This window comes from Myxine glutinosa, chromosome 5, assembly GCF_964187855.1.
Source record: "Myxine glutinosa chromosome 5, kmMyxGlut1.1, whole genome shotgun sequence".
NCBI classification, from domain to species: domain Eukaryota; kingdom Metazoa; phylum Chordata; class Myxini; order Myxiniformes; family Myxinidae; genus Myxine; species Myxine glutinosa.
The window spans coordinates 205,001,534-205,024,213 of record NC_136265.1 but is presented as its reverse complement, the minus strand read 5'-3'; the positions used below and the strand labels follow the sequence as shown (position 1 = coordinate 205,024,213).

At 44.0% G+C, this 22,680-nt stretch overlaps 1 protein-coding gene across 3 annotated transcripts in view; it reads right to left on the bottom strand.

Annotated features, from left to right (window-relative positions):
* RICTOR (RPTOR independent companion of MTOR complex 2) overlaps window positions 1-22,680 on the bottom strand; it is a 115,572-nt gene that overhangs the window by 37,363 nt on the left and 55,529 nt on the right. For 2 of the 3 annotated variants that reach the window (XM_068115046.2, XM_078779393.1), the window contains 10 exons: window positions 15,713-15,848; window positions 15,133-15,332; window positions 11,969-12,095; window positions 9,572-9,736; window positions 4,740-4,816; window positions 4,537-4,615; window positions 1,889-1,998; window positions 1,704-1,791; window positions 1,376-1,465; window positions 603-709 (listed from right to left, as the gene is read on the bottom strand). In XM_068115046.2, coding sequence (XP_067971147.2) covers window positions 603-709; window positions 1,376-1,465; window positions 1,704-1,791; window positions 1,889-1,998; window positions 4,537-4,615; window positions 4,740-4,816; window positions 9,572-9,736; window positions 11,969-12,095; window positions 15,133-15,332; window positions 15,713-15,848 — 1,179 coding nt within the window. The remainder of the gene's footprint in view (window positions 1-602; window positions 710-1,375; window positions 1,466-1,703; window positions 1,792-1,888; window positions 1,999-4,536; window positions 4,616-4,739; window positions 4,817-9,571; window positions 9,737-11,968; window positions 12,096-15,132; window positions 15,333-15,712; window positions 15,849-22,680) is intronic. The other variant, XM_078779392.1, reaches the window with a different exon arrangement.

Genomic DNA, 22,680 nt, shown 5'->3' with positions numbered 1-22,680 from the left:
TATTTGTGATGGGAGAGAGTTTGAGAACTAGAGGCCACGGCATGAATATCAGGAAAAAGTACAGTAGATCTCATACATCAAAAGGCAAACTGCTTTCATTGTCAGAAGTGTCAGCAATTGGAATGCACTACTGGGCTACACTGTCAAGGCAACTACTATTAACCAGTTAAAATCCGCACTAGAGACACCTTGGGCTGGCCATCCATTGAAGTACGGCTCTTACCAATGCGTTTTTGGAAGAGTAACGAGGTCAAATAAGCAATGCTTCATGTCTCAACCTCCAGTAAATCCAGTAAAGTGATTAAATTATTACCTTCATAGTTTGAGTTGGATGGAGTGAAAGAGTGGGAAAAGGGAAGGATGGCAGAGAGAGGGGAAATCAGGAGAAAGCCAAATTTAGTCCTGCTGAGAAAACATCTTGTGATTTCACATTTTCCGCTCTCTAAGTTATAGTTCTTGCAATTTTGTGAGTTATGGATTCTCGTAACTACAAACATGTACAAACTGTTCTTTGGTGGAATTAAGGGGTTGGAAAAATTACCTGAAAACATGAAGTTTTCTCATTAGAGGGAGGGGGGGGGGGGGAGGGGAGAGTGACATACCCCCGCACGGACAGCACAGGACAGGTGCGAGCCAGGTCTGCAATGTCAGGTAGTAATGCTGTCTCCGCCAACATGGTGACGCCCCAGGGAGAAGCTCCAATGTGACCCTGTCATGTGGCCAAGAGACATGATAATAGATAAAAAGGAGAGAGAGGGGGACAAAAGACAAGCAGGGGCCTAATGTGGAGGACACTGAATAGACAGCCAGGATGATGTGGGTTCAAATGCAGCTAAAGGCAGCAGATATGAGGGATTTAGATATCAAGCTTCTGGAAACTTTGGCAGTCTCAATAAAGTTACCATATCTCTAATCGGATTGTTGGTAAAATAAAAATACAGCTGGCTAATTAATGACCTTCCTGGAATGTGGCATCTGCTTGCCTGACAAGGTCTGTTCACTATGAGATGCCAGTCCACACTTTTAGACCAGACTCAGTGGCATAAAGGTTAGCGTGTCCGCTCGGAGTCTAGGAGGTCGGCAGTTCGAATGGAGTCATACCAAAAACTTTTGAAATGATACGTGCTGCTTCCATGTTTGTTGCTTAGCATTTGAAAAGGATAGAGCATGGTAAAACATCCATAAGCTGGCAACACTAGCGCAGGCTTTGATGGGCTCAATGACCTCATCCTGCCTTGAAGTTGTCATAAGGGAACTCATTATTATTATTATTATTATTAAATAGGAAGAATATGAGTGAAAGTAAGAGAGTTTGATGGCAGAGGAAAGGAAACTTTACAAAAATATCCTGCACCCTCACAGTATTGAATCTTACCAGGCCCCAAAGTGCTGCCTTCAGCTCCCTCACACCCTCCCATGTATCTAATCTGGGATTTCGCACATATGCCGTCAGCTCAGGAAAAACCTGTTGGTACATAGGAGAATTACAATATGAAGTGGAAGGTAACAATATAGGTCAGCACTAGCATGCTGACGCATAAGTTCATCGGCTCTAGGATTGACTGCAGTCAACACTGTCAGATAATGTCATGTGGATTTGAAGCCAACATTGGGCACTGCATCATGCAAAAATCCAAATGTTGTTTGTACGTGGTGTGTGTATACATGTGTCACATGCACGTACAGAACACAGATTTTCACACCTGGGCCTGAAGCAGGGTACAGCCTAGCTTATGAGCAGCAAGCTGACCGTACAGGTGAGAAGGTAGAAAAGCCGGCTTCTCTTCACTCCTGCAAAAGTACAACTTGTGTTACTTGTGAGAATGCTAGAAGAAATGGCCCACCCGGCACATACATCAAAATGCCCTGTGGATGCACAGCAAACTACCTGGCAGAAGATCGTCTTGTCACAGTTTCACCATCACGTGGGCGGCGATATGTGGTTAAAGCCTCGTTCAGAGCCTCCTCCACGACAGCCACATATTTCACAGCGTATCCCTGACACACCGTGAACAGGTCATGACTACCCTCCAATACAAAATGACTAATCTACTCGGGATCATAAAACAACATCATAACCACAATATCAGCGTTCTCAAACTTTGCTTGGCGTGAATGATGGCATTTGGAGAATTGAAGAATGGCGCCACTATTAAAAATGTAATACTTTCAGATCGAAATCCAAACTTCACATTAGTGAATACAATGCGGGCCACATGCTGACGATATTTACACCAGGGTAGGTCCACTAAAACAAAAAACAGTAGCAAAGGTTAAAAAAATTATTGCACTTGTACTAAAGTATAATAATACAAATATGATCTACATTAAATGTGTGATTTAATTATCATATTTGAACAAGAATACAATGATTTGGATAGAGAGGTTAAGAGTTGTCTTTCCAAATTTGCAGATCATACTAAGGCTGGAGGTAAGGTAGACAGCAGAAAGGAAGGGGATCGGGTTCAGGAAAGTCTGGTTACTTTAACGGACTGGGCAAAAGAGGTGCAGAAGAAGGAAAAGAGAGATTATTTTATGCAAAGGGGCAGTCTTGGAGCATGTCACACCGGAGAAGGATCTGAGGGTGGTAATAGATGCGGGGGGCAAACAGACAGTACAGTGCCAGGCAGCTATAGGTAAAGCTAACGTGATGACAAACCATCGTCACGTCTTTGCACTTCCGGGTACTCAGGATGTGAAAGTATTTTCTGCCACAATTGTTGGCTTATCACTCTCACCAAAGCTTTCTTGAGCAGCTTTCACTGAGATGAGTTCCATCTCAAAGGTACCGAGGTCGATGTCCAAAGCTTCGGCCAAATTCAGCGTCCTCAATAAATCAAACTGGAATGGATCTCTCAGGAAACCAAAAGCCACTTTCATATTTTCAACCTTTGTCGAATCTGGGATCAAATTTCTGCTTTAAATCGTGAAGAAACACCACGTACAGGTCATTCATAAAGAAACCCTCCATCTTTATTTATTTATTTATTGAGCACAAAGGACAGCGAACTGATTGAAGTCAGGATCACTCAAATACCGGTAAACCTCCAACCTTGAAAATAACTATCCTAACTCTGCAGCCATTTTCCTGCAGGTTCAGATCATTCAAATTATGCATTCTGCAGGTGATGGGTGCAAAGCACAGCTGTTAATTATTTGGCAAGTTGAAGACTGCTCTCTTTCTTTTTCAGGATAATGCTCAAGCAGAGTCCACGGGTACTGATCTCAACTTTTTCAATGTTTCTTATTCACTCCTTCTCCAATCACGTGTTTAGGGACAGCAGATGTGTCAAATATGCAAATTGATGACCCCTATCTCCACATTTCGCATGAAACACCTCTTCCTTCTCCTTTCCCTTACTCCCTTGCACGACTCCAGACCTAATCTCCCCACTCTTATACCCTCCCTCTTTATCTACATTGGTATCACACCCCACCCCCATTACATAGGTTATCTATTACCTCCTCTATTGTTTCTTCCCGATGGATTGAAAATCAAGACTGGTTTAGATAATGAAGGTGTTGGAGGAGGGGTGCGGGATATTCCTTGTTTGAACTCCAATCTTTGTCCTAGCATCTTTCACCATCTATATTATAAAACAGGACTGTCTGTCCTTCCCCAAAATACTTCTTCTGTTTTGTGGCTATCCCTGCCAAACCTTCTGTGGAACATTTTGGGATCCTAGCAGATGTTGTAAGGTAGTAGGAGCTTTCATAAGTTCCTCAATAAAATTATGATTTTGAAATTGACTCCATACGGACCTGCTCCCAAATCCGGAAATGAACATGACGACAATAGGCTGGTTTGATAATATCTCAATACAATCGTGATTTAACACAGTATTTTGTTATCTTACTATAATTCACCAAATGTCCGTCCGTCTGTCTGTCCGTTCAAAGGTACCGCAAAAACGGATGAACCAATCGCAACTATATTTTGGGTGGGTAATCCTAGAACCCCCTGGAGTAAAATAGGCTATATTGTTTTTCCAATTTTTCCAAACACGATGGAATAATATTTACCGATATGAACAGTGATGTGGCTTTTGTCGAAATTCAACATACCAGGAGAGAGTAGATCGACTCCTGATGAACTCTTCCTATATAAACGTGTGGCTCCGAAGTAATACGGCAGCGTGTGCAAAGCGACTGATTTGGGTGTGTAATCATAGGACCTCCTGGCGTAAAATAGGCTATATTGTTTTTCCAATTTTTCCAATTTTCCAGTTTTTCCAAACACGATGGAATAATATTTACCGATATGAACAGTGACGTGGCTTTTGTTGAAATTCTACGTACCAGGAGAGAGTAGATCGACTCCTGACGAACTCTTCCTATATAAACGTGCGGCTCCGAAGTAACATGGCAGCGTGTGCAAAGCGACTGAGAAACAGGTGTAGCGGCCGCTTCCGTGTTACAGATTCGGCGTGCACTCTTCACACATAAACGTGCGACTGAGAAAGGTCATTGTGCATCATTTGTTCATCAATTTATTTTGTGTAGGCTGGTGCAGATGCCCGAGTAGTGATGTCAAACCTGTTGCCAGCGAGCCAGTTCCTTGGAAACAAAGCCCCTCTCATTTAGAAATGAGAACCCTTTTGAAATGGAGGCAAAGCTGCAGACAAGAGGAAAATGCAAATGGATACTTTGAAGCTCACATCTTCACATGCAATATTCTCAAAATACCCTGTTGGATTATAATTATTCCAAACTATGATCCTTTCTCACAGTAAGCTCACCGAAGGAGCAGGCGAACTCCACGTTCTCCAAGGTGGCACAGTGCTGGTCTCATCTGCACCAAGGCATGAAGATTTTCCTAGAACAGAAACAGCGAGGTTAAACTTGATGAAAGAGTGTCATATTTTCTTTCTACATAATCACACCATACTGCCATGTCGGCAAGTATGCTTCCACATTGGAGTGACTTTACATACATTATATGTCCGTCTAAATATTATATGTGAAAAATGGAGGAATTATTCAAACAATCCTGTCCCATGATCTTTATTACCCCGATAATCATAACCTTCACTAACCCAACCATCTTACTTGCTAGTTTCAGAGTTTCACTTAAGTTTTGTTTACTCCAACACTTTCTCCCCCAACAGCACCCCACTTTCAGCTTCCTGCCCCTTTTTGCATACAATATATGTATATTGGCTGTTAGGCCTCTTAATATGTAGATGGCCACTTAGGTTATATGAGGCAGTTTATGACTGGGTGGATGAGGGAAGTGCAGTGGATGTGTTTTTTTTTTGTTTGTTTGTATACAAGATCGAGGCTCGTGAAAGAGCTAACATTACTCACACAAAAAGTCAAACCGACACATAAAACACCAAAAATAAGGGGAGCGGTAGACAAGATAGGGAGAGAGGGGGAAGGACACAAACACAACATTTGAGAGCAGGGACATCGGGAGAAATGTGGGAGGGGAGGGCTTGGGGGGAGGTGGGAGAGGTATAAAACATATGAACACTGCAAGGACTTCCAGGAAAGAAGTTGGAATTAAAAAAATAAAATAAAAATTGTTTCCAAATTTGTCTCCAAATTGTTTATCTATGTTTTCAGAAGACTTTTGGGTAGGTACCACATAGGAGATTGTCAGCTAAAGTGAGGGCTCGTGGAGTGGCTGGTGAGTTAGCTAACTGTATTGGAAAATGGATTCGTGATGAGAATAAAAAAGGGGCTGTGAGTGGGAGGATGTTTAGCCGGGAGGATGCAAGTAGTGGGGCATCTCAGGAGTCAGTACTCGGACCATTATTATTCATTATTTACATTAATGATATGAATAGTGGGGGTGATGAGTAGGCTCTCCAAATTTGCAGATGACACAAAGCTTGCACGTAAGGTAGATGATTGTGGTTGGGTAAGAATAATGAAAATAGAGCTTACATGATGCAAGGGGCAGTCTTGGAGCGTGTCACACAGGAGAAGGATCTGTTAGTGGTTATTGATATAGAGGGTAAGCAGACAGCGCAATGCCAAGCAGCTGATAGGGATTTGGGGGTCGAGGGGGGGGGGGGGGTAGGGTGAGGAACAGCTATTGTTTTAGCTAATAAGGTTTTTAAGAGAAAAACAAACAGCTAAAGGCAAAGCTAATTGAGTTTTAGGTTGTATTCATAGGGGGACAAATTATCAATCAAAAGAGGTAGTTTTAACACTATACTGTACAGGAATTGGCAAGGCCTCATCTAGAATATTGTCTGCAGTTCTAGTCACCCCAGCTGAGGAAGGACGTGAAAACTGGGTATTCCGCTAAAAACACCCCTTTTGAAGATAATTAATAGGGCGCTCATCAGAAAGAAAGAAAAAAGGCTTGTCCTTCGTCAGCCCGCTGTCACCTCGCTGGGATCCTAAACCGCCATTTTGTTTCAGCCTATTCAAAAATGCCTTGCCTCAGAACCATGATGTAGAATACTCTCACAGACTATTTCAAGTATATAATCAAAATCTGTTTTCCGATTTGAGGATGGAAGCATGTGGACTAATTAAGTGACGAAACCTGGAGTGAAATCGGAAAAATTTGAGAAATTAACGATTCTTATAACTAAGCATATTTACCTCCGCCACCAAAGGTGGATGGAGGTTATGTTTTCACCCCTGTCTGTCTGTCCGTTTGTTTGCTTGTGAACAAAATATCTCGAAAGGTGGTGGACAGATTCAGACGAAATTTGGCAAAGATGTAGTGTATGTGACAAGGACGAAATGATTAGATTTTGGTGAAGATACGGATTTGGATCCGGCTACTAGAATTTTTAAAGTGATTCTTCGCCATTGGGAGATCGGGCCAAAACGATACATAGCAGGATATCTCAAAAAGTTGTGGATGCATTTGGATGACACTTGGTGGACCGGTTGGGTGTCTGACACGACGATTCGATTTGATTTTGGTGAAGATCTGAATATGGATTCGCATATGAGATTTATTTAATTTCCAAGTGATTCTTCACCATTGAGTGATATGGCCAAAAATTATATAGCAGGATATCTCAAAGATTTGTGGATGGATTTGGACGAAACTTGGTGGACCGGTTGGGTGTGTGACAAGGACTAATCGTTTAGATTTTGGTGAAGATCTGAATATGGATCCAGATATGAGAATTATTTAATTTTTTAAGTGATTCTTCACCATTGAGTGATAGCGCTAAAACCCACATATAGCAGGATATCTCAAAAAGCTATTGACGGATTTGGACGAAACTTTGTGGACCGGTTGTGTGTGTGACAAGGAAGAATCGATTCAATTGTGGTGAAGATCCAGATCCGTATCCGGCTAGTAGAATTTTGAAAGTGATTCTTCACCATTGGGAGATAGGGCCAATAGCAGGATATCTCAAATATATAAATGGCATATATATGTATATATATATATATATATATATATATATATATATATATATAATAATATATATAATAATAATAATATATATATATATATATATATATATATATATATATATATATATATATATATATATATATATATATATATATATATATGTAGATATATATATATAGATATACAGTATATAGATAGATAGATAGATAGATATATATATATATATATATATATATATATATATATATATATATATATATATATATATATATATATAGTTGTAAATATAGCAGAATATCTCAAAAAGTTGTGGACGGATGATTTTGATTAAATGTGATTTTGTATTGTGATTTTCTGGTCTACTCTGTGATACAAAACGTAAACTGTTCACCTGCATAGGTATGCTCTCTATTGAGTTGTTCTAGTTACATACTTTATTTACTTTAAGCAAGCAAGGCTGTGATCCTTCTCCAGTAGATTTACAAAGTTTTACAAAGTAAATGTGAAATTGCCAAAGCTTTAACTTAACTTTTCCTACAATATTTTTTTTTTTTCTAACTTAACGACAATTATATCGAGGTTAGAAAAAAATTAAATAACTGTGCCGACAGTGTAACTTCATTAAATGAAGTGGGACCGCCGCGAAGACTCCCTGGGTGCGGCTGGGTTCTCCATGGGGAAATCATCAAGAGTTAGGAAGGCAAAATAAATCACATTTAAGATCAAATTGAAAAGTACAATTAACATAACGTGAGGATTAAAATGAGTAAAGCAACAGGGCAAGTGAACAACAGGTCCAAGAGAGAAATTTGAAAATATTATAATAATATTTTAATTCATTTACTCATAAAAATTTGCACTCAATTTTCAAGGCCTTGCTCTCTCCCACCATTCTTCACTCTCCCCTCCTCACCCCCCCCCCCAACCCCAGCTCTCTCTCCCCCCTCATCTCTCGTTCTACCTCTCTCTCTCCCCCCTCCTCTTAATATTCCCAATCGGCAAAACGATGGGTGGTATTTGCTAGATATAAATAAAAGTGTGTGAGCTGAATATGATTGAATATGATTCTTTTTCTGCTTAGTGCAATTAAAAACATCTACTGTTTCAATGGCTTTGTGAATATATTTGTTGTTATAATATAAACACGAGCATTATGATACACTACATGGCCAAAAGTATGCAGACACCCGTTATAATTAGTGGATTCTGCTGTTTCAGCCACACCCATTGCTGACAGGTATATATAATCAAGCACAGAGCCATGCAATCTTCATAGACAAAAATTGGCAGTAGAATGGGACTGCCGAGTGCTGAAGTGCCTAGCGTGTAAAAATCGTCTGTCCTCAGTTGCAACACTCACTACCGAGTTCCAAACTGCCTCTGGAAGCAACGTCAGCACAACAACTGTTCATCGGGAACTACATGAAATGGGTTTCCATGGCCGAGCAGCCGCACACAAGCCCAAATCAATATGCGCAATGTCAAGCGTCGGCTTGAGTGGTGTAAAACTCGCCACCATTGGACTCTGGAGCAGTGGAAACACGTTCTCTGGAGTGATGAATCACACTTCGCCATCTGGCAGTCCGACAGCCGAATCTGGCTTTAGCGGATGCCAGGAGAACGCTACCTGCCTGAATGCATAGTGCCAACTGTAAAGTTTGGTGGAGGAGGGATAATGGTCTGGGATATTTTTCATGGTTCGGGCTAGGCCCATTAGTTCCAGTGAAGGGAAATCTTAACGCTACAGCATACAATGACATTCTAGACGATTGTGTGCTTCCAACTTTGTGGCAACAGTTTGGGGAAGGCCCTTTCCTGTTTCAGTATGACAATGCCCCATGCACAAACTGAAGCCCATACAGAAATGGTTTGTCGAGATCGGTGTGGAAGAAATTGGCTGGCCTGCACAGAGCCCCGACCTCAACCCATCAAACACCTATGGGATGAATTGGAATGCCGACTGCGAGCCAGGCCTAATCGCCCAAAATCAGTGCTCGACCTCACTAATGCTCTTGTAGCTGAATAGAAGCAAATCCCCGCAGCAATGTTCCAACATCTAGTGGAAAGCCTTCCCAGAAGAGTGTGGGCTGTTATAGCAGCAAAGGGGGGACCAACTCCATATTAATGCCCATGATTTTGGAATGAGATGTTCGACGAGCACATACGGGTGTGATGTTCGGGTGTCCACATACTTTGGCCATATAGCGTATTAGAGAAGGGGATCAAATATACACGAGAATCGCAGGCCTCCTCCAGTGCAGAGAGTGCGGCACACGCCACGGCAGGACACGGGTCATGTAACTGAGTGAGCATCAGATCCAGGCCCCATGAGCCAACAAAGGGAGCTCCAACACGCACCAGCACACACAACAGGCGCGTCGAGAACAGGCGGAGGCCCTGCAAGAAAAGTACCAGGAAGATGAATGAGAAGAGGAATTTCTTAATGGAATGTATTGAGCTACCAAAACTCATGGGACAAACATGATCATATGTATTTGCATTGCGTGACAAGTGTTCGTAGTCGAATATCTCGTAGGGTCTCCCTGTACCTTAATCACAGCCTGGGACCTCATCTGATGCCAATTTTTGATAGGATACTGTGTTCTCTAGTTCTCCTGGGCATGGTTATCGAGTGCATAATTAATCTTGCATCACATCCTACAAATTCCTATACAGTATAATAAACAAGAATTCTAGGCCTTCTTTTTCGTATTCTTCTTTCGTATGAAGCACAAGGCCGCGAGTAGCATCATGGGCTGGGGGCCATCATTGGCTGGGGCATAGAGCAGGAATTTTGAATTTTGGCAGGATGCTGCCGATAGCTCATCTACTTTTCGCAAAAGGCACCGTGTGATCTTTAATGTTCACTGACTAATGCCGGCAGACGGGACGCACAGTTTAATGTCCATCTGAGGGACGGCACACATATTGATGCCTCACCCTTTCTGAGCCAAACCAGGCTGACAGTTTGTAGCTGCACAGAGATTCAAACCCAGGCTAGATGGCTCAGAGATGAATATGCATATACCTCTAGGCCATCCTGCCAGGCCAAATCTAGGCCTGAACCAAATCAATCAAAAATATTTCAATGAAAACACATTGAAAGAAACTGTATTGGTGCTTGCTTGACATCCAAATGGCTTATTGAACACTTTTGCCACATCATGGGTGGGACAAAACGGTGACTATTGTTCAAGCTACAATAGTTAAAAGGGGATCGATGCTGTTTTGAGATTATTTTTTACGATTCTGCTCAAGGATAATCAGGATTGGTACTCTTCCACTTAATGACATTACTTCCACGTTTATTATTATTATTATTATTTTAAGAATGGCTGGGATGAAATTGCAGCCATGGTGGAGGTGCCCGCTCCATGATAGCCAATTAATTATTATTAATTGTTGGAACTCTGTTAACTACATCCTCTTCAACCCAATACAGTGAAACCTTGACTTACGAGTGCACCAACTTACGAGTTTTCCGAGATACGAGCCGTCGCTCGGGCGGTTTATTGCTTTGAGATGCGAGCCGAGATCTGAGTTACGAGCTTACGCCACCCGCCACCAAGTGGGTTCCGGTCACGTGGTTATCTTGCCGTGCAAGCATCTCTGCCGTATATCGCTGCTGCTTTGTTTTTGCATTTTGGTTATTTTGGAAAATTTCTTAGTTTTAACCATGGGTCCTAAGAAATTGAGTGCCAAGGGCAGTACTGAGAAGAAGAAGAGGATGATGTGCTTGGATATAAAACACGCAATCGTCGAAAAACATGAGCGAGGTGTGCGTGTTGTCGACTTGGTGAGGCAGATGTGAAGGCAGCTGAAGATTTTATTATAACTTTTGCCGAACTGATAGAAGCCGAACGATACATCCCCCAGCAAATCTTCAACTGTGACGAAACAGGGCTCTTCTGGAAAAAGATGCCGAGGAGGACGTATATAACGGCAGAGGAGAAGAGCATGCCAGGCCACAACTTGTTCAGAGTGCCGGCGATAGCTCGCCTTCTCTTTGTGGAAAACACGGTGAGATCCTTAACATCCAACAACTAATGGGACGCAAACGGGGCGCCCAGTTTAGCGGTACACACATTGATGAATCACCCTGCCTGTGATTCACCCATGACAGGTTATAGCTGGGTCGGGATTCAAACCCAGGCTGGACAGTTTAGAGTCAAGTGTGCGTACCTCCAGTCCAGGCCATCCTGCCAACTTGTATGCTGCATACAGGTGAAATATAAAGCGCGAGATATTTTTATATATACTGTATATTAAAAAAAAAATTGGTGTGGTTTTTGGCGGGCTGGAACGGATTAATAGCATTTCAATGCATTTTAATGGGGAAATTTAATTTGAGAAACGAGCAAATTGAGTTACGAGCTCGGTCACAGAACGAATTAAACTCGTAAGTCAAGGTTTCACTGTACTCTGAAAGTTAGCAAGGAGACTTTTCCCTGACTATTTACACTGTCTTATTTTGGTGGTGACGCATGGTTGCGCTATTCTCACTAAAAGGAAAGAGTTGTCCTTAATGATGGTATTTTGAGTGCTGCAATAACACATCATTATTTAACAGAATATCTGTCTATTGATCAGAAGAAAAAGAGGAAAAGGTTGGAGGAATAGTTCAGATACCTCTCCACTACCCGTGAGTGCCTTGCATAGCATGACCCTGGCCAGGCCATCCCGCCCATAGTCTAGGGCAGAGACCAACAGCTGGTTCAGTGGTTCAGTATCCTGCTGCCTTACCAACGACAACATCCTGCACAAACAAAAATTAAATAGTTCGCCAACGCATGTTACAATTATCCTATACTAGAAAGCGGGAATAGCCTATTTGCTCACTGGCACTAACTCCTCCAGCAGTTTTGGTTGATAACACCAAAGGTGCCATGCATGCTCAAGAGCCAGCAGAGGGGTGTCCTATGAGGAAGGGGGAGGTCGGTCGGCATCACGATCAGCTGGAGGGTGTTCATAACAAAGGTTCAAACTGTCATGAATAGCTACAAGGGCACAATACGCAGCTGTATAAACAGTCGATGAAGAAGAAGAAAATTTAAACAATGTCGAATGGATGAAAGGTGCCAATGTAGCTGTGTCAAAATATGAAAACCTTGCAAGACTGTCAAAGGCACAAATCCATACAAAAGACAAGGTTTTAAGGTCACAAAAGAGGTGCATGGTGCAGTAATTTAAGAGTGAGCGTACACCATGAAGTACATGTTAAAATATGTATTTCTCATCCCTATCTACTCCATATTAATTCCTACCAGCCTAGAGGCAAATTTCATAGCAAACATGGGTAGTATTAATACAATGCAACAGTTATCTTGCCTGGTAAAAAAATGAATGATCATGAAACGACATGTTCCCAAATGTTTTTCTTTAATGTAGAAGATGAAGAAGATCATCAATAAATTTGGATTTGAGATCAAAAGGTGATATGAGGCAAGAGTACAGAAGGTCAGCTTTCATTTGTTGATATTTCTATGTATATATGTTTTACCATTGTCGAACAATAGCTCTTTTTGTGTTCAGTCCCCCCATTTTCGATAAGCATAAGTATTGGAACAGATTAATTTAAAGTAAATTAAAGTAGTACTAGGGCATGCCCGTACTATATATAAGCTAGGACGTGCCCGTACGTGGGTGCCCGTTCCTTGCCAAAAAAAAAAAAAAAAAAAAATTTGTGTAGGGGTGTGTGTGTGTAAACATCCTAGGGCGTGCCCGTACGTGGGTGCAAAAAAACATGCGTGCAAACAACAACAACAAAAATAAACTTTGAAACCACGTGGCAGTAACGACCACAGAACCCCCCCCCCCCCCCTCTATTTACATGAATGGTTTGGTCCATTCGCAACGACCACAGAACCCCCCCCTCTATTTACATGCAATGGTTTGGTCCATTCGCAACGCCAAAGCGAACGGCGAACGGCTAAATCGCCATAGCTCGGTAAGTACTTGTCCGATTAATTTCAAACCTTGAAAAGGCACATCCTCGGGTCCCCAGCAATATACCTGGCAAGTTGCAAGTATATCGGACCCGTGGTTGTCGAGAAACAGCGGTCACAGACAAACGTACAAACGTACAAACGTACAAACAAACACACAGAGATTACTGGAATTATAGATAGATAATAGTATTTGGTTGCATATCCCTTGCATACAATAACTGCATTGAGTCTGTGACGAACAACATCGTGAAACTCTTGGTATCTTCCTTTTCGATGCTTCGCCAGGCCTTTACTGCAGCCATTTTCAGTTGTTGTTTGTTTTGGGGGGTTTCTGACTTTAGTCTCCTCTTCAGAAAGTTAAATGCATGCTCCATTGGATTTAAATCAGGAGATTGACTCCACCAGTCTAAAACCTTCCACTGTTTTCCCTGATGAACTCCTTGGTTGCGTGAGGCAGTTCTAGAGGTAGCCATGCAAGCCCAAGCCATGACACTACCTCCACCATGCTTCACAAATGAGGTTGTTTGCTTTGCATCATACACAGTTCCTTCCTTTCTCCACACTTCCACCTTTCCATTGTTTTGGTAAAGGTTTATCTTGGTCTCACCTATCCATAAAACTTTGTTGCAGAACTGTACTGACTCACCTCTGTACTTCTTAGCAAATTCTAATCTGGCCTTTCTATTTTTGGTGCTGAGTGGTTTGCATCTTGCGGTTTAGCCTTTGTAATTCTGCTGCGTAAGTCTTCCACAAATGGTAGATTGTGATACTTTCACCCCTGCACTTTGGAGGTTGTTGCTGATGTTTTATGGTTTTTCTTCACAGCTCTGATGATTTTAATGTCATCAACTGCAGTTGTTTTCCTTGGCTAGCATGGCCGTTGTCTATTGCGATGCACAATAGTGGTTTAATTCTTTTTAAAGATATTCCAAATTGTTGTATTTGCTATGCCCAATTGTTGTGCTGTCGTTTCAATTGATTTTTTTTTTTCAGCTTCCAAATTACTTGCTTTTCTTTCATAGACAGTTCTCCGGTCTCCATGTTGGTTTATGCTGACTGACTCCAAAGGCAAAAGCAAACACTAAAACCAAGACTAGACATTGACATCTCTTTTATGTGTGAACAATCATTGCAACAAGAAACACCTGTCAGTCATTTGTTCCAATACTTGTGCTTTCCTAAAATGGGGGACTGAACATAAAAAGTGCTGTTGCTCTACAATGGTAAAACAACAACAACAACAACAACATGCATTTTAAGGCCATTTTCCCTGCAAGAGCGGGGGTTAGCCTGCTGGAATGGTAAAACATGTATGAATATAAATACCAAGAAATAAAAGCTGACCTTCTGTACTGTTGCCTCATATTCAAGTTTTGATCTCAAATCCAAATTTCAACACATCAACAAAACATGTAACAATGTTCGGTGAATAACGCATGCTGACTGGAATGATTGCTCTGGAACATCTTTTGAATGATCTACATTAAAAACTTCTGTTTTATCTCGTGAATGTGCCCTATGGTAATAGCATTGTGCTGTGTAACACCTGGAACATTCGAAAAATAATGCATTGGCTAACAGCACTTGTAACACAATTGACTGCAATCAGTCCATTGGCAATCAGTCCAAAAAAACACAATTTAAAAAATCCAGACCTATTAGATTAAAATATTTAGCATGTAAACATCGAATATATAAAGAAACCTAAAACCAACCTGTAGGGTGCTTGCTGGCTCTATTGTAAACAAAGCTAAACCTACAAAGAATACCTTGTTTGTAATTAAAGGTAAACCTGCAAAGCATATATTGTTACCACTTTGCACCAACCCTCCAGGCTTTGCGTACATTTGGAAAACACCAGTACGTTCGAGTGCTCGAGCCCCACGTGGGAGACCAGAGATATATCCCAGAAGCAGAGGATAATATTGCGAAAGACCACCGCCACCTATGCTGCAACGCTCGCCACTTGGACGCGCCCCTTCCAGCCAGCCACCCAGCCACTGCACCACATCTCGAAGAAGATCATCCAAATAACATTCACCTTCCTGTGCACATGTGAACACGAACACAAAGAACCACGACTTAGATGTTAGCAATGCTGTTGAGCTTGGAAAGGGCCAGGTGAAAATCAGTGTTGTGGAAATCTTTGAGCATCTGATCATGTAGAAGACAATAGATCCAAAGATTAAAACGTCACAGTAAGATGAGTTAGATTAATCAGCAGGAAGTTTACATTCTCTCACTAAAGGAACACAGCCATTACTCAGGAAATTGAAATAGATATTCCATACCTACAAAATAGTGATTTATGAATGTAATGTTATAATTCCAGCACAAATCGGTTGATTATATTTGAGGATATCACTGCCTTCCAGTTCTAAACCAAACACATGCCTTCCCACACCCCCCGTTTCCCCAAAGGTACCTCTTCGGAGCGTGCGAGGCACTGCGCGAGGGCGAGCGCACAGCGCACAAGGCGACGGGACATGGGATGCGACGCATCGACCGTAGAGAACAGTCTGCTACTCGGCTTGTAGAAATACACTAAACGTCGCAACCACCTGGCACACAAGGAAATCTTTAATACCTTTAGAAGCGTATTCAAACTTACATAAAGCATATGAATCGCACTGCAAGTTATATTTTATATCCCCTTAAAACCAAACGATTAGAACGCCCTTGTACAGAAAGTGATATTCAAGGAATCTTATTTAAACAGTCGTTACTGAAAATTTGGAGTTTCTTGCACAAATATCTCCAACAAAATCAAATGTAAGATTTGAGGCTTACCCTTGTCTGTACAGATAATTTTGGACATACGAAAAATACACTGCAGTTTGGTATACAGTTGCTGGCTAACGGAAATCTGGAAAAGTGGCAAAATTTGTCAAGTATATTCATGTAGGAGCAAAGCTCGGTGTTGGCTTCGCGGTTAGGGTGCTGGCTTGGGATCCTAGGATCCTGTGTTAGAATCCTGTGCGATCGCTGAATTAACGCCATAGGGGTTGACTCAGCCTGTCATCCTTCAGAGGTCGGCAAATTGAGTACCAGTTCACTGGTAATTCCCTGTGTGTCGCAAGAGGCGACTAACAGGGTTGGTGGCAGGAAGGGCATCCGGCCATAAAACATTGCTTCAAAAAAAGTGGACCACGGTGCCCGAAAAAGGACAACCCCTGCTCTGCGGGGAAAAATGGCCTCTAAAGGTGGTTGGTTATTCATGTAGGAGCAAGTAAATGGAGATGTAGAAAGAAAAAAAAGACAGTTTTTCCCATTTAACCTGTGCTGCATCTCCGACTTGACACAGTACACTTGTATTTATAGCACAAAGAAAAACAGTAGAACCTAACAGCACAATTTAGAGCCTGAAAGCATTAGGAGTTTGGTTTTGGTAGTAAACAGGGAGGAAGTTAAACTCAGTGGTGTAACGAACGGTTGGAGCATCTGCTCTGAGTCTGGGAACACCATCCGAATGATACCAAAGACTTTAAAAAGGGTACATGCTGCTTCCTTGCTTGACACTTAGTATTTAAAAAGGATAGAGCAGATTTAAAAAGGATAGAGCACAGACAAACAACCATAGGTTGGCAAACATTGCCCATGACAGGTGGGCTTAATGGCCTCCTTCTGCATTGAAATTCTTTGGAATAGAACATATCATATTATATTATTATTATTATTAGATGAAGATGATTGATGCAGTAGATTACAGAGACCAGAAACACTCGCTCCCTAATGGAGTGGCAAAGCGAGGAAACTTTAAGTTTGAGATGGCCATCCCAACTTAGTAGAACATTCCCATGCACACACAAAGTGAAGGACAAAAGTGAGGCTGTCAATGTTTTAAACGATATAGGTCAAAGGTCAAGGTTCTCTAGGTTGTCCGGGCGATATCTCAGCCATCCTTTGAGCAAGGAAGCTCAAATTTGGGCACAATAGTGAACAAGTGCTTTGGCAAAACAGTATGTTTTATTTTTTGATTAATCAATTAATTGATTTATTACTTAACTATTATCAATTTATTAAGTACAGTTGAACCCCGCTATTCGCGGGGGATACGTTCCTGGAAAATCCGCGAATAGCGACACCCACGAATAGCGGGGCATTGTTTCAATGGAAAAAGGGGGGATAGGTTCCCGAGTCTCGAAAATCCACGAATAGAGGACCAAACCGCGAACGGCGAGTCAAAATCCACGAATGGTGACGCAAATCCCGAGAATTTCAACGATAATCCGCGAAGGTCGATGAACGTCCCGGAATTGGGAGGAACAAAACCCACGAATGTCGGCAATAATCCACGAATGTTGATGAAAATCCACAAATGAATGCCGTGCCATTGTTTCAATGGGGGAAAGGGAGACAGCTAATTGCACTAATAGATACTGTGGAGTGTTTTCATTCTGCGCAGTAACTCGCAGGGATGACATGTTATGCAGCTGATGAGATATCCCGCAAAGCATCGTTTACCTGTGAATGGTGGAATATCACGTGAAGCTGTTCACAATGTTAACGGCGGGATATCCCGGTAAACATTGTTTACCTGTGAACGGTGGAATATCCTCTGATGATAGAAAGGCCTGATGTCCTTTCTTGTTTGTCTGTTTGCTTGTCTGTGAACAGGATATCTCAAAAAGTTATGGAAGGATTTGGACGAAACTTGGTGCACAAGGACAAAGTGTGTGACAAGGACAAAGTGATTCGATTTTGGTAAACATCAAGATCCGGGTTCGGATACGAGATTTAAAAAAATCTTTAAAGTGATTCTTCACCATTGAGTGATGGGGCCCACATTATATATAGCATGATATTTCAAAAATTTGTGGATGAGTTATGACAAAACTTGGTGGATGAGTCAGGCGACAAGAACAAGCAGATTTGATTTTGGTTCATGTCCGGATCCAGATCCGGCCAATCAGTGGGATACAAAATGTAAACTGTTCTGCCTGGCAGATGTATGCGCTCTACCAAGTGCCATTCCAGTTTTTTACAGCAATAACATTCAGTTTTCAAGTTATTCTGTCCAGCAGTGCAGGATTACAATTGCAGGTATAATAATTCACCCACTTATTATGGTAATTCCCCACTTTCACATAAAAGTAAAAGTCGAAGTTGGAGGTGGCCATGTGTAATGTAATGCTTTGTTCCTGCTCCATGTTTGTGTTTGCTTCCGTGTTTTGTGAATTACCATATGCCATTCTGACTCAAATGGGATCACATGAGATTTTGTGAGTGCACGTCATGCACCTATAGACTTTGGTGAATAAAGCAGTGTCTTACATTGTCAGAAGTTAACAGAATTCACTGCTTTTCGACAACCGACCATCCATAACTATGGTATGGTGGCTCCGATCTTCAAATACCCAGCTATCGATTGGGATGCAGCGGATTTATTTGGGGAATTCACTAAGTTTCGAGACCATGTTCGCAGTCCCGCTGTCTGAGCTAACCCCAAAGCAAAAACCTGGATGGATGGTTAGGCATTTGGATCGGTGCCCATGGGCATGAAGTTTACAAGACGTTCACATGGGAGGAAACTGAGAAAGATGATCCCGACTGGGTGCTCAGTCATTTTGAAATGTATGTGCGCCCGAGAAAGAACAAGCGGATTGCCTGGCACCAGCTCAGGCATTGGAAACAAAGGAGTGAGGAGACGTTTGATAACTTTGTCAGGGACCTGAGTATTATTGTCTTGGACTGCGAGTATGCTGATTCTGCGGACATTCCAATAGATGCGATCATTTTCTGGCATCTTTGAACCCAAGATGCAAGAAAGGTCACTGGATCAAGGTGAAGGACCGACACTAGTAAAGGCTCTCGAGATTGCACAATGGTTTGAGTGGTCTCACAAGCACAGTGCATCATAGGGGATGAAGATAACTATCAGCTTGGTGTGTCAGCTGTAGTGAAAATGTACCAAAGTTGAACCCAGGTGTGATGCTCACTTAAACCGCTGAGCGGCGTCTATAAGACCTCGGACGTCCGCGACTCGAGGCCACTCCTGCGACATTATACAATGACATGTAGAATTGAATGGTACGTACCCACTTATATTCTAGGCTTGCTTGCATTGACTGATATATTCAATCTTTCTCATATGATGCCTAGATCCTGATATATATATTGCATGATGTATTTTACAGGATGATGCAAAGATCTGATTGAAATTAAACCTACATATGGGACAAGTTGTGGACTTGGTTGATTTTCACAACACTTAATTTCAATCATGATCTGCGGAAATGGCGGGACACGAGTCTGGCGATGGCCGGATGAACGCAGATCTGAGACGAGCGTTTCCCGACATTTTCCACGCTCCTGCGAGGCCCACCTCGGAGAAGAATGACCAGCGGAGGACCCGTCGAGCTAGCTCCAGCCACGGAGCTCCGACTACTCTCGCTGCCGGTCTGCCTCGAAGAGACTGGATGCGTTGGGACCTCGCAAGCATTTTGCGGAACCGCGTCGTCAAAGCGTTAACTGCTCTCCTGAGGCCCGAACGCCGGAGCAGGCGTGACGGACTCCGGCAAGACGCCTGGAGAACGATGCTACTGGGAAACGTCCTGCGGCCGAAACCCCGTCGGAACGACGGACCCACTTGGAGCCGAAGGTACGAGTCTAGCCTCGGTTGCTCGAAACGCTAACGGCTCCGTCCGAGAGAATCATCCTAGATTTGCGTGCCTCGGCCCGAGATGAGATTCCCACACGAGTGTTCACGACTCCCATGTCTGCCATGCCTCACACGGCCGGCCTACCCGACCAATCGCTGCTCGGTGGAATCACCTCCTACGCGAAGCCGCACGCTGCGCCCATCGCGGGCACTACTCTGCGAGGCCGGCGATTCCGATCGCTGCTCGTCGGAATCACCATCTACGCGCGAATCGCGCACTGCACCCATCGCGGGCACAACCCGACCAATCGCTGCTCGGTGGAATCACCTCCTACGCGCGAATCGCGCACTGCGCCCATCGCGGGCACAACCCGACCAATCGCTGCTCGGTGGAATCAACTCCTACGCGCGAATCACGCACTGCGCCCATCGCGGGCACAACCCGACCAATCGCTGCTCGGTGGAATCACCTCCTACGCGCGAATCGCGCACTGCGCCCATCGCGGGCACAACCCGACCAATCGCTGCTTGGTGGAATCACCTCCTACGCGCGAATCGCGCACTGCGCCCATCGCGGGCACAACCCGACCAATCGCTGCTCGGTGGAATCACCTCCTACGCGCGAATCGCGCACTGCGCCCATCGTGGGCACTACTCTGTGGGGCCGGCAATTCTGATCGCTGCTCGTCGGAATCACCTCCTACACGCGAATCGTATGCGATTCCCCTCGCAGGCCGTACCCTGCGAGGCCGGCGGCCCCGATTGCTGCTGGTCGGAATCCCACCTATGCGTGGCTACTCAACGAGGCCGGCGAACTCCGCTGCCCGGAATCGCCTCAATGCATGAAGCTCGCTTGGCAAGAGGCTCGCTTGGCACCATTCGAGGACTCGCCGCAGCACGGATGAGTTTCTAAGGACGTCGAGCGGGACCTTCATAGACTTTCACAGCACTCGGGCACTACCGGGGGAAGGTCGCATTAAGCTAGATGATCATATACCATAGCGTGATGTATTCTACATGACTAACTATGTCTAACTCCGGACAAACACGGCCCGAAAGCTATCGAAGGAGACGCTACTTCAGGACGTGATATGTATTCGATGCTAGTCGATTCGCATTAAGCTAGATGATCATATACCATATGTATTCTATATGACGAACTATGTCTAAACTCCGGACAAAACACGGCCCGAAAGCTATCAAACGAGACGCTACTTCAGGACGTGATATGTATTCGATCTTTTGGCCCGAAAGCTATCAAACGAGACGCTACTTCAGGACGTGATATGTATTCGATCCTTTGGCCCGAAAGCTATCAAACGAGACGCTACTTCAGGACGTGATATGTATTCGATCCTTTGGCCCGAAAGCTATCAAACGGCACGCTACTTCAGGACGTGATATGTATAACACGGTCCGAAAGCTATCAAACGAGACGCTACTTCAGGACGTGATATGTATAACACGGTCCGAAAGCTATCAAACGAGATGCTACTTCAGGACGTGCAGTTTATCGCTGCCAAGCGTGTTCGCCCACTCGACTCGGCGTGCCGCACTGGTTCAATGGGCCGAGCTCGACTTTCGGTTTTCCCTCGAACGCAGTGCACCCTAGATAATACAATCCACTCGTCGGCCGGGTTGGTATTCAGTACACCAATCTCGAGTCCGCTCGAATGCTGGTGCCCAATGGACGCGAGACTATAGATTTCGGTGTGCCACTTTACTCCGTCTGGGGATACCGCTCAGCTGGAACTCCGCTCCAGGAATCCGAGGACGGGGCGAATCACCGTCAAACCCGCCCGCACGCGCCCGGACCAATTGATGACGTCATCGACTAATCACGCGTTTGCCCTACAGCGCCATTAACGTAATTGCCTGCTTCACGCGCTTGCGTCATCAGAGTACGTCTACCTGAGTTCGTCTACCTTGGTACCTCTACAGATAGCGGAAATACTCAACCTGACCGCCCCAGCACAAATGTGCGTGTCATAACGTGGCGGCCTTCGAGGGCGACTAGCCAACATCGAGGACTTATGCCGTTAATCGATAAGACCATGGGGCATTTGGGAGTCCACGGTGACCCCATGAGATGGTAACATTGAGCGTTGCGCCCGACTCCCTTGTCTCCTGAGCAAGCCACGAGGGCACCGTCCCGCCTGTTCGCCCTTGACTCTGGGCTAGTTGCTTCTAGGACAGGGCTCTTGGCTCGCTTCCACGACACATTTCGAGACTGCGAGACGCCTCGCCCGTCCGCTGCCTGTTTCCATTTCCCTCTGCCCCAGACTGTGAAGGTCTCGACTTCGGTGCGCGGCGCGCGGCTGCTATCTCAAAATAAAAAGGGGGGGGGGGGGATGGATGAGTGAGGGGGTGAGATGATGGACAATCCATCCGGGACATTCTCTCGCTTTGAGTCCATGGATGGACAATCCATCCAGGACATTCTCTCGGTTTGTCAATGGGACAATCCATCCATCCGGGACATCCTCTCGGTATGTCAATAGGACGGTCCATGGATGGACAATCCATCCGGGACGTTCTCTCGGTCGCTTTGAGTCCATGGATGGACAATCCATCCGGGACATTCTCTCGGTTTGTCAATGGGACAATCCATCCATCCGGGACATCCTCTCGGTATGTCAATAGGACGGTCCATGGATGGACAATCCATCCGGGACGTTCTCTCGGTAGCCGGTATAGCCGATCTTCTTCGATCCTCCGAGCGCTGTACTGCAGGACGGGATTGCCGTATGCATCGCGGAGGTTCTGCGCGCTTCGCTGGGGAGGCGCGTTTC